At 38.0% G+C, this 22,930-nt stretch overlaps 1 protein-coding gene across 8 annotated transcripts in view; it reads left to right on the forward strand.

Moving 5' to 3' along the window:
• PHKA1 (phosphorylase kinase regulatory subunit alpha 1) overlaps positions 1 to 22,930 on the forward strand; it is a 131,184-nt gene that overhangs the window by 29,677 nt on the left and 78,577 nt on the right. For 5 of the 8 annotated variants that reach the window (XM_067723853.1, XM_067723854.1, XM_067723858.1 and 2 more), the window contains exons 7-14: positions 4,245 to 4,343; positions 5,300 to 5,446; positions 6,423 to 6,476; positions 7,813 to 7,935; positions 11,776 to 11,871; positions 13,181 to 13,288; positions 14,743 to 14,821; positions 21,139 to 21,273. In XM_067723853.1, the coding sequence (XP_067579954.1) occupies positions 4,245 to 4,343; positions 5,300 to 5,446; positions 6,423 to 6,476; positions 7,813 to 7,935; positions 11,776 to 11,871; positions 13,181 to 13,288; positions 14,743 to 14,821; positions 21,139 to 21,273 (841 nt within the window). The remainder of the gene's footprint in view (positions 1 to 4,244; positions 4,344 to 5,299; positions 5,447 to 6,422; positions 6,477 to 7,812; positions 7,936 to 11,775; positions 11,872 to 13,180; positions 13,289 to 14,742; positions 14,822 to 21,138; positions 21,274 to 22,930) is intronic. The other 3 variants (XM_067723856.1, XM_067723855.1, XM_067723859.1) reach the window with 3 other exon arrangements.

Here is a 22,930-nt window from a genome sequence, read left to right on the forward strand (position 1 = left end):
ATTTGTTGTGTAGCTGGTTTGGTGGTGCTGAATTCTCTTAGCTTTTGCTTGTTTGTAAAGCTTTTGATTTCTCCTTCAAAACTGAATGTGATCCTTGCCAGGTAGAGTAATCTTGGTTGTAGGTTCTTCCCTTTCATCACTTTAAATATATCATGCCACTCCTTTCTGGCTTGTAGTGTTTCTGCTGAGAAATCAGCTGTTAACCTTATGGGAGTTCCCTTGTATTTTTTTTGTAGTTTTTCCCTTGTTGTTTTCAGTAGTTTTTCTTTTTAATTTTTGTCACTTTGTTTACTGTGTGTCGCGGTGTGTTTCTCTTTGGGTTTATCCTGTATGGGACTCTCTGTGCTTCCTGGACTTGTGTGGCTATTTCCCTTCCCATGTTAGGGAAGTTTTCAACTATACTCTCTTCAAATATTTTCTTGGGTCCTTTCTCTCTCTCTTCTCCTTCTGGGACCCCTATCATGTGAATATTGTTGTGTTTAATGTTGTCCCCGAGGTCTCTTAGGCTGTCTTCGTTTCTTTTCATTCTTTTTTCTTTATTCTGTTCTGCAGCAGTGAATTCCACCATTCTGTCTTCCAGGTCACTTACCTGTTTTTCTGCCTCAGGTACTCTGCTGATTCCTTTTAGTGTATTTTTCATTTCAGTTACTGTATTGTTTGTCTCTGTTTGTTTGTTCTTTAATTCTTCAAGGTGTTTGTTCTTTATTTCTACCAGGTGTTTGTTAAACATTTCTTGCATCTTCTCGATCTTTGCCTCCATTCTTTTTCCAGGGTCTTGGATCATCTTCACTATCATTATTCTGAATTCATTTTCTGGAAGGTTGCCTATCTCCACTTCATTTAGTTGTTTTTCTGGGGTGTTATCTTTTTCCTTCATCTGGTGCAAAATCCTCTGCCTTTTCATTTTGTCTGTCTTTCTGTGAACGTGGTTTTTGTTCCACAGGCTGCAGGATTATAGTTCTTCTTGCTTCTGCTGTCTGCCCTCTGGTGGATGAGGCTATCTAAGAGGCTTGTGCAGACTTCCTGATTGGAGAGACTGGTGATTGGTAGAGCTGGGTGTTGCTCTGGAGGGCAGAGCTCAGTAAAACTTTAATCAGCTTTTCTGCTGATGGGTGGTGCTACGTTCCCTCCCTGTTTGTTGTTTGGCCTGAGGCGACCCAACACTGGAGCCTACCTGGCTTTTTGGTCGGGCTAATGGCAGACTCTGGGAGGGCTCATGCCAAGGAGTACTTCCCAGAACTTCTGCTGCCAGTGTCCTCCCCGGAGTGAGCCACAGCCCCCCACCCCCGCTCCCGCCTCTGCAGGAGACCTTCCAACACTAGCAGGTATGTCTGGTTCAGTCTCCTATGGGGTCACTGCTCCTTCCCCTGGGTTCTAATACACACACTACTTTGTGTGTGCCCTCCAAGAGTGGAGTCTCTATTTCCTCCAGTTCTGTCAAAGTCCTGCAATCAAATCCCACTAGCCTTCAAAGTCTGATTCTCTAGGAATTCCTCCTCCTGTTGCCAGACCTCCAGGTTGGGAAGCCTGACATGTGGCTCAGAACCTTCACTCCAGTGGGTGGACTTCTGTGGTATAAGTGTTCTCCAGTTTGTGAGTCACCCACCCAGCAATTATGGGATTTGATTTTATTGTGATTGCGCCCCTCCTACCATCTCACTGTGGCTTCTCCTTTGTCTTTGGATGTGGGGTATCTTTTTTGGTGAGTTCCAGTGTCTTCCTGTCGATGATTGTTCAGCAGTTAGTTGTGATTCTGGTGCTCTCACAAGAGGGAGTGAGCGCACGTTCTTCTACTCTACCATCTTGAACCAGTCTCCTCCTTGTTTCTTATGGCTGAATGATATTCCATTATACACACATACAAACACACACACACGCACACATACATACACACACAGATGCAGGTATGCACACACATACCCCACATCTTCTTTATCCATTCATCTGTTGACAGACACTTAGATTGTTTCCGTACATTGTGAATGATGCTGCAGTAAACATAGGAGTGCATATATTTCTTTGATATCCTGTTTTTATTTCCTTTGGATATATACCCAGAAGTGAAATTGCTGGATCATATGGTTGTTCTAATTTAATTTTTTGAGTAACCTCCATACTTATTATTTTCCATAGTGGCTGAACCAACTTGCGTTCCCCCCAACAGTGTGCAAGGTTTGCTTTTATCCATGTCCTCACCCATACTTATCTTTTTTATGATAACCATTCTGACAGATGTGCGGTGATGTTGCATTGTGGTTTTGACTTGCATTTCCCTGTTGATTAGTGATTTTGAGCATCTTTTCATGTACCTGTTGGTCATTTGTATGTTCTCTTTGTAAAAAATGTCTATTCATTTCCTTTGTCCATTTTTTAATTGAATTATTAATTGTGTATGTTCTTTATATATTTGGGATATAAACTTCTCATTATATATGTGGTTTGCAAATATTTTCTCCCATTCTCTAGGTTGCTTTTTCATCTTTTTGATTATTTCTTTTGTTGTGTAGAAGCTTTCTATTTATTTATTTATTTATAAACATCTTTATTGGAGTATAATTGCTTTACAATGGTGTGTTAGTTTCTGCTCTATAACAAAGTGAATCAGTTATACATATACATATGTTGCCATATCCCTTCCCTCTTGCATCTCCCTCCCTCCCAGCCTCCCTATCCCACCCCTCTAGGTGGTCACAAAGCACTGAGATGATCTCCCTGTGTTATGCGGCTGCTTCCCACTAGCTGTCTGTTTTACATTTGGTAGTATATATAAGTCCATGCCACTCTCTCATTTTGTCCCAGCTTACCCTTCCCCCTCCCTGTGTCCTCAAGTCCCTTCTCTACGCAGAAACTTTTTAGTTTGATGTAGTCCCCCTTATTGATTTTTGCTTTTGTGCTTATACCTTTGGTGTCATCTAAAAAATCATTGTCAAGACCAATGTGAAGGAAGAGTTTTGTGATATCCAGTCTTAATGTTTAATCCATCTTGAGTTAATTTTTGTGTGTGGTGTAAGATAGGGGTCCAATTTTATTGTTCTGTATGTGATTATCCAGTTTTCCCAAAACTGTTTGTTGAAGAGACGATATCATTTTCCCATTGAGTGTTCCTGGCTCCTTTATCAAATATTAATTGACTGTAAATGCAGGGGTTTATTTCTGGGCTCTCTATTCTGTTTCATTGGTCTATGTGTCTACTTTTATGCCTGTATCATACTATTTTAATTACTATACCTTTGTAGTATAGTTTGAAATCAGGAAGTGTGATGCCTTCAGCTTTATTTTTCTTTCTCAATAGCTTTGCCTGTTTAGGGTCTTTTGTGATTCCATACAAATTTTAGGATTTTTTTTATTTCTGTGAAAAATGCCATTGGAATTTTTATACGGATTGCGTTGTATCTATAGATGACTTTGGGTAGTGTAGACATTTTAACAATATTAATCTTCTGATCCATGAGCATGGGGCTATCTTTCCATTTGTTTTTGTCTTAAATTTCTGTCATCAAAGTATTGTAGTGTTCATTGTACAGATCTTTCACCTCTTTGGTTAAATTTATTCTTAAGTATTTTATTGCTTTTGATGCTGTTGTGAATGGGATAGTTTTCTTTATTTCTTTTTTAGATGTTTTGTTGTTAGTGTACAGAAAACACAACTGATTTCTGTATGTCGATTTTATATCCTGTAACTTTACTGAATTTGTTGATTAGTTCCAACAGTTTTTTGGTTGAGTCTTTAGGGTTTTCTATATATGAGATCATATCATCTTCAAATAATGACAATTTTACTTCTTCATTTCTGATTTGGATGCCTTTTATTTCTTTGTCTTTCCCAATTGCTTTAGCTAGGACTTCCAGTACTACGTTGAATAAGAGTGGTGAGAGTGAGCACCCTTGTCTTGCTTTAATCTTGCAGGAAAACTTCCAATTTTTCACCACTGAGTAGAATGTTAGCTGTGGGTTTGTTGTATATGGCCTTTATTATGTTGAGGTATGTTCCTTCTATACCAAATTTGTTGAGGGTTTTTAATCATGAAAGTATGAATGCAGCCTCCTTCTCAAGTGTCTCTGGGACAATATGGGAGACCAGAAAAACCCTCAGAGGCGGAATAAAGAATGTTATTGTATTTTCTGTTCTGCTGAACATATTTAAAATGATATCATGTTCATTGATATGATACCAGGGGTAGAGGGAGAAGAAATATACGCATTTGTAATGCTGAAGTTGTACTTTCCTTCTTTGTTCCTCAAAGGCAGCCCTGGAGGCATTAGATGAACTGGACCTGTTTGGTGTGAAAGGTGGTCCCCAGTCAGTTATCCATGTCCTAGCTGATGAAGTGCAACACTGCCAGGTAAGAGAATAATGGACAACGTTATAGAAAAATGTATTTTTACTCAGACTCAAATTTAGCATGAGCTTTAGAATAAGCAGAACTGAATGAGAGTACATAATCTGATTTATTACCATGTACCAAAAATGTCTTGTTAAGCATCCTATAGAGATAAGCCTGATACAGCATGAGCTATAACAGAGATCATAGTGCTGTTCTCTCACCCAAGGTTATAAAGTGATCCTATCACAGTATATGGAATTCTCCACTATTATTGTATCAAGGGTATATGGGCTCTGCTCCTGAGTATCTCCTTTTCTAAATATCCCAAGAGAACAAGAGGTGATCGATTTTGAGTGTTCTTCTTGATAGTGGCTCTGAAACTTTCTCTTGTCCCTGGTTGGCCCTCGGGTTAGATGTTTAGAGATTAGACTGTTTAAGTGGTAAATGCATATCTTCAGTTTTGTTTAGGATTACTCTCTGTATTGAAAGAGTAAGGTTCTTGTCATTGACAAGATGGCCTTTCTTGTCTTCTTCAAACCTTGATTAGATACCCATGGTGTTCTAGTGAATACAGTCTTACCTTCTAATTTTAAAAATGCAAAATTTTCCATGGAAAAGATAAATTTCAGGGATATAGGAGCTAAGCCTTCCACATCTTGCTTCCCAGCAGCTACATTTTATCTTTATGCTTAGATAGTTGCTAATGGAGCAACAGCATTATGAGTGGGATAATGATGTTAGAGTATTCTTTATCCATTAGCAGCTGCTTAAGAATCAGGATTAGGAGGCACTGAGAGCAGGATTAAGACAAGGGATGATTTACAGAAGTAGTCTTCTAAGCTTTCACTATTAAATCATTTTTAGATTTTCAACTGAATGATCCTCTTCAACATACATCTTTTGAAACTAAAGCTAATAACTTTATAATGCTGAGTTATTTACTAATGTGCCACATTTGACTTCCTTTCTTTTAGTCTATCCTTAATTCGATACTCCCCCGGGCTTCAACATCCAAAGAGGTTGATGCTAGTCTACTTTCAGTTATTTCCTTCCCAGCCTTTGCAGTAGAGGATAATCAGTTGGTGGAGCTCACAAAACAGGAAATCATCACTAAGCTTCAGGTATGTCCGTATGTGCCTTTCTTTTCTTTCAGCTCTAATTTTAAGGCTAAATTAGTATCTTTGTGAGTCTTGAATATGACCTATGTTGGTGATTTAACCAAGTGATCAGGGTTAACATCACCAGTAATAAGATGTACTGACATCATGTACGCCCTGATATGGTGCACTGAGAAGCACAAAGCACCTCCGTGATGTCCTTCCCAGGAATGCGGTACCTCAATCTAATCATGAGAAAACATCAGACAAAACCAAATCGAGAGGCATTCTACAAAGTAACTGACAAACACTCTGCAAAAATGTCAAGATGATGAAAAACAGGGAAGGACTGAGGAACCATCACAGATTAGAAGAGACTAAGGAGACATGCCAGCTAAATGCAGTGGTATCCTAAATTGGATACTGGAACAGAAAAAAAGCATCAGTGGAAAAACTGATGAAATCCAAATAAGTTCTATACTTTGGTTAATAGTGTTGTACCAAGGTTAATTTTTTGGTTTTGGTAAATTTTCTGTGGTTATTTAAGATGTTAATATTAGGGGACAGTGGTTGAAGGATATACAGGGACTCTGTACTGTTTTGGGAACTCTTCTATAAGTCTCAGATTATCTCAAAATTTTTAAACTGTGTTTTCTTTTTTAAAAAAACTGTGGTCTCTTATGAATTGTGTGAGCAGGACCGCATAGATTAGTAATTGGGCTGTCACAGACTTATCCTATTGTGGAAAGCCATGGAGAAGATAAAATAAAAACACTGCTTTAGGGAAGAGCCTGCAACTTAGCCCTCGCTTGAAATCACATTGCTGAAATCACTTTCTGCTGCTGGACTGATATCAGGGTTTTTTAAAATTATTTTTTAAGTATCATGTCTCTATTGATGATAGGTTGGCACATGTAGCTGTTGCAAAGGATACATTTCTGATTGATTATATTGCTGTACCAATGTTCATTCTTCTGGCTTGTTTCCTCTGCATTCCCAGGGTCGTTATGGTTGCTGTCGCTTTCTACGAGATGGATATAAAACTCCTAAAGAGGTAGGTTTGTTTTCCCCAAAATGAGTCCAAGGTAGGATGGTCACTACAGCAGCCTCATTCAGAGAAAATACCTCATTCAGAGAAAATACTTACCTCATTAATGGTACTTCAAATAATCACTAAATAGGATAACAATAACTGATGTTTGCTACCTTTGTTAGGATTAGTTGCCAGGTTTTGCTTGTGAGCCCTTCTGGATTAAATAAAATAGAGGAAGGTGTAGTCCTTCCACCTCTTGAAGTTGGTTAGTTTCAGGAAAGAGCTACTGATGGATGCTTAAGTCAGTGGATGAAAATTTCGGCAGAAACAGATTATTTACATAGTCTCAAAATATTCCCCCCCAAATATTTAATTATTACAAAGGGAAAAATCTTTCTGTCAGTAGATCCTTTTGGATCCCTTCCACCTTTTGCAGTTCGTTAGTTCTAAACAGTACTTGATCTTGAAAAGTTAACTTCCTTTCGTTCCACTTGTCAAAAGTTCTCCTTGGAAATATCAATGGAGAAAATTTAGTATTATTAAAAGGGAATGAATGGTTGGTAACCACTTTCATTGACAATGTAAATATAGTTTAAGGCTCAGGTTTGCTGGTTGAGAGCCATTATATATTTTTTTAAATTACCGAGCTCAAACTCTTCTGGTTTACTTCCTGTCTTCCATTTTATTCTTTAAGCCTTTTGACTTCTGCCCCTACCAATCTATTAAAATTGTGCTCTGAAATATCATCATAATCTCCTAAGTAAGCAATCCAGTAGCCTTTTCTCAGTCCTTATTCTCCTTGACTTCTCTGTAGTACATCACTATTACCTACCCCTACATTTTCTTGAAATTCTTTTCCTATTTTAACTTCCACAACTCTACACCATCTTAATTTTTCTCCTCTTTCTGTCCTCCCTCACCAAATTGAGGGTTTACCAAGATTCTGTTCTTGGGCTGCTTGTTCATTATATATAGGTACTACATCCATAATTTGTGATTCGTGTGTCACCTCTATAAGGATGATTCCCAAACCCTCATCTCTTGCTGTCCTTCTGAACATTTCTATTTGTATGTTCTGCTGCTACCTCAAACTTAACAAGTACAAAACCAAACTCAGGCTTATTACAAATTAGTCTCACTTCCTCATACACCTGCCTGTAGTATCATTATTATACCAGTTCTGCTAGTTAGAATCACATGACAAAAGTACTTGCTAAAGGAGGGGAGTGTGTATGTGCTCTGCCTTCTCTGAAACAAACTATCAGTGGTGAAAGGCTGTGTTGTAATACCTCTGAACTAAAGATATAGTCTGACCTTGGAGTGATAAGACAGACTTTGTTTATTGTGTTTTTACCAGGATCCCAATCGTCTGTACTATGAACCAGCTGAGCTGAAGTTATTTGAAAACATTGAGTGTGAATGGCCATTGTTCTGGACATACTTTATCCTTGATGGGGTATTTAGTGGGAATGCAGAACAGGTAATGCACTGGGGAAAGAGCTTTTTAGCAGATTGTTATTATGTCTTCCTCTTTCAGTTAATGACTGTGCTGACCCTGTGTCCAAATGGAAGTCTTCCCTAATAGGGAGGAGACAGAGTTATCTTCTAGAGACTAGTAGTTGAGGGCACATGTTAAAGAGTTAGAAGACCTGGATATTGCTATCACTCAGACTTGACTTTTAATAAATATAGAAAGCAGAATAGCAAGTCCTGTATACTTGCCTTAATCATCAGAGGTACTTGAATTTACCTCCTGACTTTGTATGTCTTTTTTTTTAATAAATCTTGGAAATGATATTCTGACTTTAGCAAAAACAAACAAAAAACAAAACAACCACCCACTTATACCCTGTCCTCACCCCCCAAAATACAGCCATCATTGCTTTTTGAGCTACATGAATAAAGTAGTTTAGAAACCATTGTTGGAAAACAGTGAGACTGGACAATTTAATCAAGTTAGTTTAATGTCAGGCATTCTGCAAATTGGCTGTGTTCTAAACTTGGACATAAATCCAACACATTTGGAAGTCGTTTATACTTGGCTACATAAATACAGTTTTGTGTAATTTGAATACTTTGGCCAGTAGTAATCTGTAACTGCCAATATGAGTTTAAATAATAGGGGTACACCAAAGTTTCAGGGGCACAAAGTGCTGTTTTACTCTAAGCTTTATATAGAGTATCCTTATTTGAGCAAGAAATAAGATAAGCAATAATAGAGATACCTGCCCTATTTTGAGCACCCTATTTTTTTAAACCAAACTTTTAAAAAATATTTATTATTTATTTATTTATTCATTTTGGCTGCTCTGGGTCTTAGTTACGGCACGCAGGATCTTCATTGCGGCATGTTTAGTTGGTGGCATGCGGGCTTCTTAGTTGCAGCATGCGGGCTTCGGCATGCAGATTCTTGGTTGCATTATGCATGTGGGATCTAGTTCCCCGACCAGAGATCGAACCTGGGGCCTCTGCATTGGGAGCACAGAGTCTTACCCACTGGACCACCAGGGAAGTCCCTTGACCACCCTATTTTGATTCTACCATTTTTCTCAGTCCTTCTCAAATTCCACAGAATTGTTTCTCAAAAACTGTGCTTGCTCAAAGAAAGATTTATTTATTAAATGTGCCAACTAAGTACAAAGCATATTCAAGTGTTTTGAACTCTCAGGGGAAAAAAGGAGCTGGATGGCCTGGATTCTTATTTATTCTTTTTTTTTTCCTGGCTTTGCTGCTGACCACTGAGTAGTCCAAGTACTGTCATTGACTTCTTCAGTTTCTCTGTACAGGCATACCTCAGAGATATGCAGGTTCAGTTCCAGAGCAGCACAAATATTGCAAATATCTCAATAAAGCAAGTCATATGAAATTTTTTGGTTTCCCAGTGCATATAAAAGTTATGTTTACACTACATTCTGTTAAGTGTGCAATAGCAGTATGTCTAAAAAAACAATGTACATACCTTAGTTAAAAATATTTTATTGCTGAAAAATGCTAACCATCATCTGAGCCTTCCATGGGTCATAATCTTTTTGCTGATACATGCTTTGAAATACTTTGAGAATTCCCAGAAATGTGACACAGAGACACAAAATGAGCAAATGCTGTTAGAACAATGATGCCAGTAGACTTGCTCAACACAGGGTTGCTGCAAACCTTCAATTTGTAAAACAAAAACAAACAAACAAAAAGCAGTATCTGTGAAGCACAATAAAGCAACGTGCAATAAAACAAGGTATGCCTGTACATATGATGAGAATAGTTTTTCTTTCTTCATTGAAGAAGTGGATAGCCCTAAAATTCTTTGAATTTCACAGATGAAGACATATGATAAGTGCATGGTACAGTCAATTTGGCTATAATGAGACACATAGGTGTTCCCTAAAAATCACCATGCTCTGCATATTTGAGAAGTAAAAACTATAGGGCTTATGGGAAAATGTGGTTGGGGAAAACACTTAAAAAGTTTGTCAGAAATACATACAAAATGATAGGAACCTAATAAAAACAGTACCACAGATAGGCATTAATGGCTTTAACACATTCATTCATTACTCTTTCAAAAATTATATTCTGAGAAAATTATTTCAAGGGTGGCATACATTTAGATACAACGCTGCTCATCACTGTTATATTCATACAAATTAAGTCTGGTCGTAATTTAAATGTTCAACAAGAGTGAAATGTTAAATTAGAGATCATGTGTATAAAATATGCTGCTATTAAAATGTGTATTAAAATTTAATATCATTGTTAAAAATTCAGATTAACTGTTGTTTTATACTTCAAATATAATTTTATTTTAGTGTTTGGTTTTCTCATAATTGAAAAAAAACAGTACCACAGCCTTATACACGTTAAATGGTTAAGAAATATATAAATACCACAAAGATATGGCACTTGTACCTTGAAAAACACCTGAAGTTTTCTTGTGGATATGTGCAACCATGTTCCTACCACCTCACTTGCAGGGCTCCCGTGCACACCACCCTACATGCCAGAGGAAGAGAGGAAAAGAGAGATAGCATAAGAGAAAAGAAAAAAAAATAATATCAAACAGAGAGGAAAAATTAAAAAAATAGGGCAAGGAGGGAATAGAAGGGGAAATTAAATAGAAGGGAAGGCACAGAGCCATGCAGCCAAGTCGGCCATGAGAAGGGAGCAGCTCGGGAGTGGTAGGAGAGTTATCTGAAATTGGATGGAAAGTTGTAACACCACATGTGGATGGGTTGTGGTTCATGGTTCTGAGGTGTGTGCATGTGTGTGTGTTGTGTATTCTTACACGACTCAGTTCAGCTGAGTGCCTTCTCAGGTTGAAATTGTGCATAAGCAGATGTGAAATTCATGTTATGCTCAAATTGTTCTGTAATATATCAAATGCATTGGAACAAATTTGTGTTTTCAGAACAACTATCATAGCAGAACTGACTATATAGTTTTTCTACCATAAATTATAGTGGGGTTTTTTTTTTGCTTTTTATTTATTACTAATCTACAGCAAATTTTTAAGCAAAAAAATGTAAACTTGATCATAATAGAAACTTAATTTGACAGGGAAAATACAGTTTTAAAAGCAATTACATGTAAAGTCAAGAAGCTGTACTCAGTGTAGTACACAGTGGGTAGAAGCATGTACGTGGAGGCAGGCTGACTTGGGCTCAAATCTGGGCTCATCCTTGTACTCGCTGTATGATCTTTCAGAAGCTCATAACCTCCTTGAGCCTTAATTTCCCTGTAAAAAGGCTTTAATTACAGACACCTGGATGGTTATTAAAATTAAATTTATTCATCAGCAGAACAGGAATAAAGATGCAGATGTAGAGAATGGACTTGAGGACGTGGGGAGGGGGAAGGGTAAGCTGGGATGAAGTGAGAGAGTGGCATTGACATATATACACTACCAAATGTAAACTAGATAGCTAGTGGGAGGCAGCCACATAGCACAGGGAGATCAGCTCGGTGCTTTGTGACCACCTAGAGGGGTGTGATAGGGAGGGTGGGAGAGACACGCAAGAGGGAGAGAATATGAGGATACATGTATACATAGAGCTGATTCACTTTGTTATATAACAGAAACTAACACAACATTGTAAAGCAATTATACTCCAATAAAGATGTTAAAAAAAATTAAATGCGTTAAAAGTATGCAAAACTCCTAGCATAGTATCTGGCCTCCATCAGCATTTAGTAAATACTACTTCCCTTTCTTTCCTTTCACTAGGTGAATATACCCCTTTGCAATAGGACCTTCTTTGGCTACAACCCTCCCTAGATCCCCAAAGGGAACTCTATGAATTTTGTTCCCCTTTTCTTTTCTCTACAGGTTCAAGAATACAGAGAGGCTCTTGAAGCAGTCCTCATCAAAGGCAAAAATGGAGTCCCACTTCTGCCGGAGCTGTACAGTGTTCCTCCTGACAAGGTAAGCTGGACGGTGCCATAACATGGAGCTGGGAGAAGAGGAGCAGCACCTCAAAAGGACTGCCTTATTTGAGTCAAATAATTTTTAATCTTCTGATTTTAATGTTCTAAAGTCTTTCTTTAGGTATAGAACAATTAAAATATGATTTTATTCCTTTGAAAGTATATTTATAAAGCAGACTCAGTTATGGCACTGTTACTGGGCAAGACGAGGGCAAGATCATATCTTATAGAGGTAGTTTCACGGGTGTATATTTGTCCTCAAACTCATCAAGATGCATATGTTAAATATGTATGGCCTTTCTATATGTCAGCCAAACCTCAATTTAAAAAAATAAAATGAGTTGTTCAGAGATTGATTTTTAAAAAAATCAAACTTTAAGGTTGAGAATGATATGGAGATCAGTAAGCCGAACTAGAGTGATGTTCTGTGTGAACTCTCAGTATTTGATATTTTCTGCTTTGAGGCTAGTCATCTGGGATTAATTGAGTAGATCAGGCTTGGAAAATGAAGTATGTCTCCATTTTCTCAAAATGCCAGTTCAAATTACCATTATTCCTCTTCTTCATTGCAAAAGAGCATTAGCCGGGGGAGAGATGCAATATTCCATGCTGGTGGGGATGAGTGGACTAAGCTCCTAGCAACATCAGCAGCATAACCTGAGAGCTTGTTAGAAATGCAGATTTCAGGCCTTTCCCTACATCTACTCAGTAAGAATATGCCATTGGACAAGATCCTTAGGTGGGGTGTATCCATGTACAGTTAGAGGAGCACTGCCCTAGACTGTAGTCATAGTGCTTGACTTTTCAGTGCATTGCATATATGACTGTTTTATAGAGTATGAATCACAATCCAGACTCGGGCTTTTTGTTGTCTAGTATTTTAAACCTCCTATTCTTTTTTTTAATTAATTAATTTATTTATTTATTTTTGGCTGCATTGGGTCTTCATTGCTGTGCACGGGCTTCCTCTAGTAGTTGTGGTGAGCGGGGGCCACTCTTTGTTGCGGTGCGTGGGCTTCTCATTGCGGTGGCTTCTCTTGTTGTGGAGCACAGGCTCTAGGAGCACGAGCTTCAGTAGTTGCGGCACACGGGCTCAGTAGTTGTGGCTCACTGGCTCTCGAGTGCAGGCTCAGTAGTTGTGGCGCATGGGCTTAGTTGCTCCGCGGCATGTGGGATCTTCCTGGACCAGGTGTCGAACCTGTGTCCCCCGCATTGGCAGGCGGATTCTTAACCACTGCACCATCAGGGAAGCCCTAAACCTTCTATTCTTTTCCTTTATCTCTTTATTTATTTATTTATTTATTTAGGTTGATGAAGAATATCAAAATCCTCACACTGTGGACCGAGTCCCCATGGGCAAACTGCCTCATATGTGGGGTCAGTCTCTATACATCTTAGGAAGCTTGATGGCAGAGGTAAGGGGAAACTTCAAGGCTCTTCCATTTTTCTGCTTTAGTCACCATAACAATCAGATTTGTGAGTAGCTCATTAAATCTGAAGGATATATCTTTTGCCTTTTGTATTCTGCCTTAATTACAGATTTTCCTCCAGATTCTTAGAGTGAGAGCATGGCCAGTCCTTGGCAAAAATCTTTCCCTCTGGCAACTATGTCCGTCATGCTTGCCCAGGGGTTCCTACCTTGGTACTGTACTTGAAGTTGCTCTGGAATCAGACCCTAGATAGTTCCTTTTCAAAACGCCCCCTAGTGCCTGTCTGGTAACTGCAAATGCAATTGTGCTTGGATAGTAATGACTTATAATGGATTTAAGTGCTAACTTTTCCAAGCAACATAATGTTTCATTCTTTAATTAAATAAACTGATAAGATAATTTTAGGTGCCATGACAAGTGTTTGGGAGCATCATAGTTTTTTATTTGTTTGTTTGTTGATAAGGGGCCCTTTAAATGTTCCTTATATTAAACTCTGTTGAGACAGCTCTTAATGAAGCACTTTGGAATTTCTTAGTTTACGTCAGCTTATTTGTGACATTTTGAACCATAAGAAGGGTTCCCTTTCTCAAAGTTTTCCAGTTTTACTGAAAAATCTATTTCCCCATTATAAGTTATTATATAAGGTAAGCTATAACCCAGGCTCCTAGAGGATCTAGGGTGGGACTTAGCTTTCCTTTCTGAGCCATACTCTTCGACCTGTTTATGTATAACTGTTTACTTTCTGGAGCTGTTTTTATTTGTTTTGTTTTGTTTGTCCCAGTTTTATTGAGGTGTAATTGACATATCACTGAGTTTCAAGCGTACAGCATAAAGTTTATCTTTAGTTGACATTATTATAAATGTAGCAGTAATGGGCAGAATGATTTGTTTAAAATAATCCTTACCTGGTGACTTTCTCATTCAATTAGAATAAATTAATGCTATGAAAAAATGAGGAGATGAATGGTATTCTTAAGGGCTGAGTGGGTGAGTTCATCGCATTTCATCAAAGGCAGAAACTCAGGTCAAGTCAAAAGATATCTGCTAAGCAGAAATCATAGCAAGCATATGCGTAAATATGAAAGCAACAGGACTAATGACTTAAATTATTGATTAGAAGCATTGTGATCTGATTGTCTAATCATGTGCATCCAGAGAAAGTGGAGGTATAACTAGAAAACTTTCTGTTTATCTCTTATACCCCATCTATTTCCAAAAAAATGATTTTTGGCAGCCACTAGAAATTAACTCCAGATAAAATTAATTTGGATGTGAATTCAGGAGTTCAAACATTTTCATACAGTAAAGGTATTTGTTTCCTTTCCATACATGCCTCTCACATGTTATGGTACGGGGTTTTGGCACTGGTATGTTGTTTCTCCTCAAACATTAGCTTTTTTGGAGATATAGTAATATGTCTTTTTATGGTTTTTCTTTAGGGATTTTTAGCTCCTGGAGAAATTGACCCCCTGAATCGCAGGTTTTCTACTGTACCAAAGCCAGATGTTGTGGTTCAAGGTATGTATTCTTATTCCCAGCAGCAGAAATTTAACATTAAAGGTCTGGTTTGGGCCAGTAAATGATGACTTTATCCTTTATGATGTATTTTGTTAGGCTTCAAAATGTATAGAATAAACTTGACTCTGTTTGGTTTCAAGATTTCTGTTAATCTTAATCATGAACAAATGCTTAACAAAGGATGTTATCTGATTCTCTTAATACTTCTTATTTCTGGAAACTCTTTTCTTTTCACCATGATGATATTATAGCCTTCTGATTATCTCTGCTTTTGTTCTGAGCATTCCTTCTGTGCTTTTTCTGCTAGTATTTCTTCTCATATCCTCCTAATGGTTGTGTACTTAGTCTTATACTCTTGTCTTTCTGTATTTATACCCTGCATGTGTTTGCTAGGGCTGCCTCCTCCATAATACATTTGCTTCCATGGCTCCAACTATTACCTCTTTAGAGAGTACTCCAAATCTTTATTTTTTGTTCCTAGCAATCAACTTAAATTTTGAGGTTATCTACTCTATGCAAAACACTGGGCTAAGCTGTATAAACGTTTTAAGAAGTCTAGTCCCAATATATATACACAACATTTTCATCACTTATACTTCAAATGCAAAACTGACCTTTTTTTGTCTCCATCCTATTCTTTTACCTCTCCCAAGAAAAGCAAATCTTGCCACCTTCCTTAACTCTCTCAATGACATCACTATTATGCTACTCTCCTAGGGTAGAAAACTCCAGGTGATTTTTGACTCCCCAGAAACGCTATCCAATGTGGTACTAGGTCCTCCTGAGAAGCTCCTCTGAAATGTCTCCACTTCAACCCCAACCTCCATTGGAGTTGATTCTATATAGAAAATAATCCTTAGTATTTTCTAAACCTTCTTATACTTGGCATCCTATGTGGTAGGATAGGATAAAGGTAGTCATAAAGGTAGTCTTTGCTTATCAATGTACAGGCATATTTCATTTTATTGTGCTTTGCAGATATTGTGTTTTTACAAATTGAAGGTCTGTGGCAACCTTGTGTCAAGCAAGTCTGTTGGCACCATTTTTCCAAGAGCATTTGCTTACTTCGTGTCTCTGTCACATTTTATAATTCTAGCAATACTTCAAGCTTTTTCATTATTATTATATTTGTTATAGTAATCTGTGATCAGTGATCTTTGATGTTACTACTATGACTCATTGAAGGCTCAGATGATTGTTAGCATTTTTTACTAATAAAGTATTTTTTGTTTTGTTTTTTCTTTTTGTGGTACGCGGGCCTCTCACCGCTGTGGCCTCTCCCATTGCAGAGCGCAGGCTCAGCCGCCATGGCTCACGGGCCCAGCCGCTCCGCGGCATGTGGGATCCTCCTGGACCGGGGCACGAACCCGTGTCCCCTGCATCTGCAGGCGGACTCCCAACCACTGCGCCACCAGGGAAGCCCAATAATAAAGTATTTTTAATTGAGGCATTTACATTGTTTTTTTGGACACAATGCTGTTGCACACTTAACAGACTAAAATATAGTGTAAACATAACTCTTTTCATTTGGTTTTATTTATTTTTTAATTGAGGTATAGTTAATTTGCAGTGTTGTGTTAGTTTCAAGTGTACAGCAAAGTGATTCAGTTGTGTGTATGTGTGTGTGTGTGTGTATATATATATATATATATATACATATATATATTCTTTTTTATATATATATATATTCTTTTTCAGATTCTTTTCCATTAGAGGTTACTACAAGATATTGAGTATAGTTCCTTGTGCTATACAGTAGATCCTTGCTGTTTACCTATTAATATTTTATATATAGTAGTGTGTATATGTTAATCCCAAACTCCTAATTTATCTACCCTTGCCACCTTGCTACCCCTTTTGGTAACCATAAGTTTGTTTTCTATAAGCATAACTTTTATATGCACTGGGAAACTAAAAATTTGTGACTCGCTTTATCGTTATACTCGCTTTACTGCAGTGGTCTGGAACCAAACCTGCAACATCTCTGAGGTATTCCTGTACATAGCGAACGTTATATAAAAGACCATTACTCTTCCCCTCCCATGAGAAAGCTTGTTCTCCTTTGAAACTTATGCCATCTGGCTATATTGGTCTCCTGGTTACTCTCATTCATTCATTAGAGACTTTGAGGCTTGGCTCATATCCTTCCTCTTCTTCCCCAATTCCTACCATAGTACTAGATTTCAGCATCAGAGTAAGTGCCATCTAATATTTTAGCCTCAAAATTCTTGGATATCTAGAACCCTAGTGACCCTTCCCTCTGCCTCTACTCCACTCACTTTTAGGACGAAACTTTAGAACTGTTTCACCTCAGATATTCCATTCCCAAAAGTCCCAATCACCAGTCATAACTGCATATTATTTCAGTTTTCTTCCCCCCGACCCATTACACTTGTGTCTATTTTCTCCTAGTCTACACTCCCCTACCTTTCGGTTGGTCATCTAAATCTCTTAATTACCAGCACACCAAACTTCTGCTACACCCACCAGAAAAATCACAGCCCCAGATCAGTTTTACTCTCTATATTTTCTGATCCTGTACCTGGCCTGCTAAAATCTTCTAGAAAAAAAAAATCACACAAATGAGCAGAGTGGTAGCATTGTAAATCCACAGTCTCCAACTTAACTAGGCCTACAGTGCCTCCTGTCAGTCCTTGTTCTTACTGTTAGTCAGCATTTTCATTCTCCTCAACTATTCCACACGTTCTCTGTTTTCAACCCCACTGCTTGTTTTCAACCTCATTCTTGGCCTGCTACTTTATGCTGGGTAATCTTAATGTTTTGATCTTTGTCAATTTCCCAACCCCCCCACTACAGTCTTACTTATATCTTCACCCAGCCTTGCCTCCTTTTCTTGAGTCTCAGAAAAGCTGTCTTTTCTCCTCTTCAGCACCAACTCTTCCTTCTGATGCTTGATCCTATCCTCTTCCCTAGCCTTCATAGAAACCTACTCTTTCCTATCTTCAAACTCTTCTCTGTTGGTTCTGATTTTTAATACATTGACATGTTCATCTCCCTCTAGTTATCCTATCCTTCCTTTCTCATCCAAACTTCCACTTCTTTACATTTCATTCATTCTGCATTCATTTACAACTAGCTTATCATTCCTCTGAAAGTGATTTTGCTTAAGTTATTGCCAAACTCGGTAGATATTTTTCAATCCACTTCTTAGAGGATCTTTCTGTTTCATTTGTTGTTTATGTTTCTGGAAACTCTTAACTCACATGTCTTCTGTGATACCATACTCCCTTGGCTCTCCTTCAACCTAAGTTTTGTACTTTTCTGTCTCATTCTGGGCTTCCTCTTCTTCCCCTTGCCCCTTAACTGTTGGTATTTCTGGGAGTTTTGTCCGTAGCCCACTGCTCTCATTATTCAGAATATTTGTTATTGTCTCTCAGCTTCCTCCCATTCCTCACCTTTTCCCTTTTCCTGCCTCCTAACTTCTCCCCTCTCAGAAGATGACCTCACCTCCTATACCATAGAGGACATATAAGCCATGAGACAAGAACCCCTCACTCCCGCCCCCAGGCTTTTTCATCATCTGCGCATATCTTATATGTTGAAATTTCTCAAGGTTATATTCTAGGTCCTTTTCTCTTCTTTTCTATATATTCTCCTTGACCCATCTCTTTCTATGCTAATGACTCCTGAATATATCACATTCACTTTAAACTCAACATGTCCAAAATTAATCAGCTGCACTCTCCTAGTTCTACATCATCTGTGCCTGCTTTTCTCCCTATTTGCCTATGTCAGTAAATGGCACACTTTTCTCTCAGTTACACAAATAAACACATGAAGAATCATTCTCAGTATCTCTCCCTCTCATCTCCTACGTTCAGTTAACAAGTCCCAATTTCTTTACCTTCTAAATAATTCATAAATCCATCTAGTTTATCCAGTACCAATGTCATGATCCTAATCTAAGTAGTCAGCATCTCTTCCTTGCATTAATGCAATAACTTTTTTTTTAAATGCAATAACTTTTGAAGTGGTCTCCCTGTCTTCAGTGTAGGTCCACTACAGTATATCAGCTTATTCTTTAATCATCAACATGAATATGTTCTTTTTAAGACGGAGATCTGGATATGCTATTCCCCTGATTACAACTCTGCAGGGGCTTCCCATTGCCAACTTTCTTAACATGGCTTACAAGGCTCTTTATGATCTGCTCCCTGACCCCACCTTCAGCGTCATTTCTCACCACTGCTGCTTCACACTCCATGTTCCTACTATAAAGAACTTTTTTTTATTATTCCTAGATCTGCCTTGTTCTCTGTTGCCCTTGAGTCTTTGTCTATGCTATTTCTTTTGTCTGGAACAGCTTCTCCCTTAGTTTTACCTTCACTTTTACCAGAATAACTCCTATTCAGCTCTATAGCAAGACTCAGTGTCAATGTCATTTTCTCCAAGGATCATGTCTATCTTTGTATCCCTAGCATATGGCAGTACCTAGCACATAGGTGGTACCAAATAAGCATTTTCTACATACTTGATAAAACATAAACAAAAAGCTGAGTTGTTGGGGTTGAAAGTAGCCCTGGGACCCCAGAGTGTTGTTCATTTGCCTCTCCTTTAGTCCCCTTTACTCCTGCTACCAACTGCATTGCCCTCTGCAGAACTCTGAGGCTCAGGAGAATGCAATTTGGAAATCATTACCCAAGGATAAAATACAAGTTCCTTAAAGTGACACACATGCTCTCCATGATGATCTAACCCCTATTTGCCTTTCCAGATTCATTTTGTTGGTGGTTGGTGGGGGGGTTGTTTGTTTTTTGTGTGTTTTTTTCCACTGTGCAAGGTGTTTCATGCTACAGCAATATGGAAATGTATGTAGTCCCCACCCCATCTCTTACACACACACACACACAAACACACAAACACATACTTTTCCATTTTCATGTTTTATGATCATTCTGGATCTTCTACCTAAAATGGCTTTCCCAATTCCTATTCCCTTCTTTCTCCTGGCTAACTTATTCATTCTTTCAAGTTCACCTTAGACATCAGGAAGCCTTTTCTGAAACTTCCCCCTGCCAACTCCAGACTAGATAGGTGTCACTCTTGGGTGATCACACAATGTTCTGTGCATATATTTATTTACTTAACAGGTTATTTTATAATGAGTTTATGTGTGTGTCACTTTCATTACACTATGAGCTCCTTGAGGGAGAGACTAACATATTCATCTCTAAATCCCTAGTGCCTAGCATAGTACCTTACCATTTAAGTGCTTAGTAAATGTTTATTAATGAATGAATAGATGACCACATATGTTTCCCTGGACTTTTGTCAGCCCACTATTATTCTTCCTCTGTATATTTTTCCTGGAGAATCTTTGTTGTTTTCAGTTAGAAGTAATCAAGATGGTGTTATGTCCAGGGGACTCTGTAATCACCATACCCTGCATATCCTGCCCCAGACCACAGCAGCACAACACCATGAGGTCCCCAAGGTAGAAAAATACACAAAAGATAATGGCAAAGGAATGCAGAGTAGCACTTTTTTAACTAGGCTTTTGCCCCCCAAACTCAACAAATACAATACTTGTAAGCTGGAATGAACCAAATGGCACCTTCATTTTCTTATAAACCCAATTCAACATATCTAGCAGTACTAGAGGAGCAGGAATAGGGTACATGTTTGCCCCTGGTGCTTAGCATTAAGCCAGCTGAGGCCCCATTCAGGTTATTGGCCTCCAGACAGATTATCAGTCCCACAGAGGGGGAATAAACAGAAGAGTCAGTGAGGTGGCCTGGACTTCTCCTTTGTGAGTATGATTACCACTTTTGAGACATGAGTGTGAGAGGAAGAAAAGGGAGCTGTCCAGGTTTGGCAGGCTCTGAGTCTAGAGAAGTCTTATCCCCATCCCCCAAAACAACTACACAGAGTTTCAAATATGGTACCTCAGTGCTTTATCCTGAAGTTACCTTGCCTTCTACTGTTCTCTAGCTTTGAGCAATTCGTACCATTAGGGTGTTCTTTATTATCCTCATAATGCTGTCCCTGGTCTTTTTTTTCCTATTTAAACATAGAATCACAGATATAAGTGAGTGTGGCATTCTCTAGAAGCACATAGGTATTTAGACAAAAAACAGAATTAAATATTCTAATCATGAAATCTTGTTTCCTTTTCCATTTAGATAATATCATTATGTACCAAGCATGATGATTGTTTCATCAAGTCTACAATAACTGTTAATTTCCTTACCTTCCTTTTGTTTTCCCTTCAAAAAAATATTGTGTGGCTCGAGAGATCTTTAGGTTCCTGTTGAAATAAAATTTTCTGTTGACCTCATCTTCTTTCTTTCCTATAGTTTCCATTCTAGCTGAGACAGAAGAAATCAAGGCCATTTTGAAGGACAAGGGAATTGATGTGGAGACCATTGCTGAGGTGCACCCCATCAGAGTACAACCAGCTTGTATTCTCAGCCACATTTATTCCAGCCTAGGTAAGGAGATTGGCCAGCCCGCTAGAATCAAAGCATTATTTGATACAGGCTGGTTTCCTTCCTTTTTATTTTTTTCTTGATCTTTATTGCTTTATTAAACTGCATCTGAAAAGGAATTTAGAGTCTCTGGAATCTAAGTTTCTAACCCTATATATCCTGAGCAGGCTTGATAATTTTCAGTGTGTTTTATGAACTCTTTGGTACAGAGGGCATGACTGTTATCAGGCAACTTTGTATCTTCATTCCAAGTGTGTGCTTAACCAACTTGTTCTTCTCCCCTTTCTTGGGACCTATATTTCCATTTTGAAAAAATGCTAACTTTATATACATTAATAGCCAAGGAACTTGTTTTTAGTTCTTTATACTTTGTCATGTAATGAATTAGTTGACAATATTTTAAAATTCCATTTCTTAATCTAATACTTATTTTTAATTAGTACTTATTTTTTATTCAACTTATATATTAAATTTGGTGATAGACACATTAAACAAATTACTACAAGTTAAAAATTTATGCAAGTTACTACAAATTTCACATTAAACAAATTACTACATTGTTAAAAAAAGGATGTGCAAAATTTCTAAACCACCCTTGTGGAAGGCTGAATAGTGGCCCCAAAAGATATTCAGGCCCTAATCCCTGGAACCTGTGAACATTACCATTTAAGGCAAAAGGGATTTTGTGGGTATGATTAGATTAAGGAGATTGAGATTGGTGGGGAGGATTATTTTGGATTATTCAGGTGGGCCCTAAGTATAATCACAAGTCTCCTTATAAGAGATACCCAGAGGGAGATCAGACTGTAGAAGTAAGAGATGTGATGACAGAAGCAAGTGATCAGAGTGATAAGGCTGTTAGGCTTATCCTCTAGAAGCTGGAAGAGTCAAGGAACAGATTCTCCCCTGGAGCCTCCAAAAGCAACCAGCCCTGCTTGACACCTTGATTTTTATTTTACGTCATAGTAGCCATAAGGTTCATTTTGAACTTCTCATCTCCAGAACTGTAAGAGTATAAGTGTATGTTGTTTTAAGCTACTGAGTTTATGTTACTTTGTCATAGCACCAATGGGAAATTAATACAATCTTAAATCAAGCCACAAAGTAAATTTATAAATGAAGAATGTACCTTACATAGTAGATTGCCACTTACAAACCCTAGTTGTGTGTGTACTTTTTTTCTTCACCAAGAGTGGTCTGTTAGTAATTAAAGCCAAACCAAATTTTGTCCGGCTCAAAACCAGCCTCCATCCCTTTTTACTAACACCTACTCCAAACACTCAATTTCTGTGGCAGTTATGTAGGTCTAAATTGAGAGGGAATCAACCAAGGAGGGAAGGACCAACAGTCAGAGCTGACTGTTCTTTATCTTTCCTAGCACCCACATTTTATGCCAGCACGACCTGAACTCCCAGAGCTATTAACATTACATTTGGCTTTAGGAATATATGGATTTCCCCCACTCTTCCATTCTAGCCATAATGTAGAAAATCCCTTTTCTTTTTAAATTAAGTGCAAAGTTGGAAGTTCCTAAAGAAATTTTACCAAAAAAATGGAAAACTAAAATATAAACACATAGAAATTATCAAGTTTATTGAATATAGGTCTCAGGTCCTAATAAATAAAACCTAGCCACAAATTAGCTTGAATAGTACAAATT

The sequence above is a fragment of the Pseudorca crassidens genome, chromosome X (genome assembly GCF_039906515.1).
Source record: "Pseudorca crassidens isolate mPseCra1 chromosome X, mPseCra1.hap1, whole genome shotgun sequence".
NCBI lineage: Eukaryota > Metazoa > Chordata > Mammalia > Artiodactyla > Delphinidae > Pseudorca > Pseudorca crassidens.